The following is a 3,998-nucleotide window of genomic DNA, read 5'->3' as shown; positions in this document are numbered from 1 at the left end:
TGGAACACAAAAATACTAGTTATTCCAGTTTAGCAGTAGATTTTATGATCAGTATATAACGTACCCCAGAGGCGCTTGCCGGAACCCCTATCACCAATTATTATTATTATTAGAAACATTTATATTTATTATCACATAGCAACATAAATCCTTATATCGTAATTATCCTGAACACTTTGTTTGATTACTCAATAACAATCTTATCACATGTAACACGCTATCAGTAGTACGTGACACGACCTACGAAACTCGTTATCATTACGTGATGTATAATTACAATGATATTAACGCTTTCTTATCTATTATTTCCTTGTTGATTTATCAAGTTATATAGTTTTTACTATATATTTATATTTCGACAATTTCAGAAACTATTTACTAATATATTAAATCTTAAATTAATACTTATATTTAATTCTGAATTTCAGTTGCTCGTACTTTGTTTTTGTCGAAAGGTCTTTAATATTTATCTTATTGAACCACTGACAGATATTTGCTCCTCTGTGATCGAACTCTTTCGTCTTTGCTAATATCATTTATATAAACAGCATTAAACACAGTGTTTGGATCTCTAGTATTGTTTTCATTTTATACTATGCTATTTAATATATGACGTGTGTACTCAGTCCTGTTATAAATCTTACTGAACATGAAGTATAATTTGTAAACCTACTTATATTTCAGTCATAATATCAACAGGAAATTTAATAAATTTCGTTGTTATTTTTTATTTATGTTTTAAAGGTCAACAGATCTCGATATTCCAAAAAGCTTAGTTTTAAGTATTGCAGTTCTGCCTGGCCCTGAATCTTTCTTCTACCACAATGTGGATCAAAGTAATAGTTTTATAATTGATTCCTGGAAAAATAAACGTTGAACTTTCCTCTTTTATATTAATAATACTATTAAACGTTGATAAATAAATATAATTCCTATTTATAAAAATGTTAAATAAATCACGTTAATATGTACATTTTCCATAACACCATCAAAGAAAAATTTTCACCATCACTTAACGAAAACACATTAGTTAATTAATAAGTAGCCGAACCGAAAATGTAATTTCCTGGATCACATGGATTTTCCGAAGTAAAATATTCCTTCCACAACTCCTGGAACTCTTTCCAGGATATAGTAGGTTTCCCTCTGGACATAAATTCGAAAGCCGCTATGCTGTCTTCTTTAAGGAGGCCAAACGATTCGTGAACTGCTGCAAATTCTTCACTGTCTATTGCTCCATCACCACCAGCGTCTTCTAACTCAAATATAAATCTGCAATACAGGCTCTGCCATTCGAGAGGTTTTGATGGATTTTTGGCGAACTCTTCCCACATCGTTAGCCATTCTTCGATTGAGATTTGACCATCATTGTTGGAATCCGCTGTCTTCGCTAAAGCATCCCAAATATTCATCAAGGCGGTTTCCGTTTCTTTGTATTTAGCATCATTTAGACCCCAGCCTCTTAGTTTCGCTATGTTATCGACAGCTAGCTTAAAATCCGCCTTGTCTATATTACCACTTGAATTCGTATCAAAAAATGAATGAAAAAGATACAAAAATTTCATTTTTCTAAATTCGGAGATCATTTTTGAAATACAAATGTCCGTGTCTGAACCGATAATACTGCAATTATTGTTATTGTGTTTATCTTTGGTGGTGTTTTATCGATAAATTATCTTAATTATTATCAAATTGATATATTGTAATAAAATTATAAGAAAGACATGTGTGAATTATTATTATTGATTATTCTTTTGAACTAATATTAGTAATATCAAAGCTTGGATCTTTGTTGCTTGATTACATTCTAACGGCCTGGAAATTTCTTACAATTTGACGCTTATGTCTTGAAATATAGTAAACATTTGCTATATTTTTCTCATAAAAGTCATAAGTCACGATTCACTGTACGTTGACCCAATCCGTCATATATTAGCTTACTTTATATCCATTCTTTACAATAACAATTAAGAGAAAATTTGCACAGCGATTATACAATATTCTTGCACCAGACTTTTTCAAAAGATATTTTTTTTTAAAAACCAAAGCTATTAACATATTTCAATTCAAATTATTTTCAAAAAGACTGATTGGTACTAAAGTAAAACTTGGTTCAATCAGCTTTGGTTATTAAAAAAGTAAAAGTTAATTGCCGATATATTAAAATACATTTTGTAATCTAATTAAAGGTGAAATATATTTTTAAAATCACGCCAAACTTGTTTATCTAGACAAGCAATGTTGAGCTTGAAAAAGACGCTTATTCAAAACTTTCGATCCCGTTTAAATGTAAAAAAACGTCTTTGATATTTCAAATCGTCGTATCGGAAACAAATGGGAATTTAAAATCCAATTTAAATTTGTGAAAACGCGAGTCCCGTGGGCGCAGTGGGACGGGCGTCACGAAGAATATTGTTCGACGCAGAAAATGACGGCTGGTACGAAATTTACTGCGAGAAAACATCACTAAATTTACATCAATACTGTAAGAGCTGGATGCAAAACTTAAGAACATTTAAGAATCTTTTGTATTTGCAGTCTTGGAAGCAGCTTTTTTTAATATAGGTGTTGGTATTTTTAGTTATTGTATTGACATAGTTACAAATATAGACTGGTACAGGCTAAGTAATCTTTATTTCTAGGCTTACTCATAGATCATTTTACTGCAAGAAGTATAAACTTTACTTACAGTTTTAATAACTACGTCACCGATATTACCGGAATCATGCTCAATCTTAGGGCTTCTTACCCTGAGCAATCAAATTCAAAGGGGTTAACATACATGGAAAAATATTTTTTTGGACTCTATTTCATATGAGGGTCTCATGGGCACCGATTATTTATCCATTTCTCTTCCTCGTATATAAAAATTAAAAGAAAGAAAAAATCAATTTCAAATATCTGTTAATTAACCCCAAGCACACTTAATAAATTTCAACTGTCTGATAATTAAACCTGAATCTTAAGCCAAGATATGCGAGCTACCAGACCAACTGGATAGTCAGTAATAATTAAAATACTTATTTAAAATTTACCTGTTAGAATCAAGTTTAAATTAGCTGACAGCTCCTAGAGTATATCACACACTATTTCGGAGTTTCGTATAATAAATTTCGTATGGCAAGTGCTATTCCGTTTTCGTTTTCCTCTCGAATTCAGTCTTTGTTACAAATATCGAATAATAAATGTTATTTTTTCTGTTGAATAATTTGTTCCATAGAGTTTTTGTTAGGAATTATTAATTTTGTTATTATTTAGTTGCGATAAACGATTTTTTTTAAGTTTTGTTTTTTTTAAATACGATTTAAATTGATTAATTGTTAAAGTCTTAAAATCTTAAAGTAAGGTTAGAACTTAATAGAGTGGAGTTGGCTTCTATAAATAGAGTCAGCCCCTTAGTTCCAAATAGTCCAATGATCGTATGATTGCCAAATTAAAAAAGGACGAATTGGCTCTCAATTCGATTGTTTTTTATATCTTGATTATAAAGGTACCATATAACTTAAGACGTCCTTCTTTTAACATTCTCTTGATTTATTAGCTAACTGGAAAGTCTTTGATCCTTTATATAATATTAAAATTATAAAAACTGGAAGCAAATTTTTCCTGATTTTTTAAGATGATATTTTAAAACGGCTCAGAGCTTTTCTCGAGAAATCTCTGAGTTAATCAGGATCCAACGTTTTCATTAGCTAATTGAGTTACCGTTATAGCAAAGAATATACGAAGGACGAGATAAACAGAATAGGGTTAGGTTAGGAAAAAACAGCTAGCTTGGAGGTTTGCTTTGAAATGTATAAAGTTAGCTTATCCTATAATCAAATCAAGCTAGGAAATGAAAAACAAAATTTATAATTTTTTTTCAAATGTCACAACAATGTCATAACACTTATTGTTGACATCTGTCTGCATGTGGACAACATAAATATATCCTTACTTTTTTCTTTTTTGAAACATCCATCCATATAAGCTTACACAAATACAATGATTTGATCTAT

The 3,998-nt window shown here is 30.3% G+C and overlaps 1 protein-coding gene across 1 annotated transcript; it reads right to left on the bottom strand.

Moving 5' to 3' along the window:
- Positions 1 to 1,034: 1,034 nt before the first annotated feature.
- Positions 1,035 to 1,586, bottom strand: LOC125070050 (calexcitin-2-like). The gene has a single exon (XM_047679723.1). The coding sequence runs from the start codon at positions 1,584 to 1,586 to the stop codon at positions 1,035 to 1,037; it is 552 nt and encodes a 183-aa protein (XP_047535679.1).
- Between the last annotated feature and the right edge of the window lie 2,412 nt (positions 1,587 to 3,998).

This window comes from Vanessa atalanta, chromosome 16, assembly GCF_905147765.1.
Source record: "Vanessa atalanta chromosome 16, ilVanAtal1.2, whole genome shotgun sequence".
In the NCBI taxonomy this organism is placed as follows: domain Eukaryota; kingdom Metazoa; phylum Arthropoda; class Insecta; order Lepidoptera; family Nymphalidae; genus Vanessa; species Vanessa atalanta.
The sequence above is the reverse complement of the archived record's forward strand: the minus strand, read 5'-3'. Positions and strand labels throughout refer to the sequence as shown.

Bases quoted from the DNA above. Each gene is read 5' to 3' on its own strand.
- LOC125070050 (XM_047679723.1), bottom strand. From the start codon at position 1,586: ATGATCTCCGAATTTAGAAAAATGAAATTTTTGTATCTTTTTCATTCA.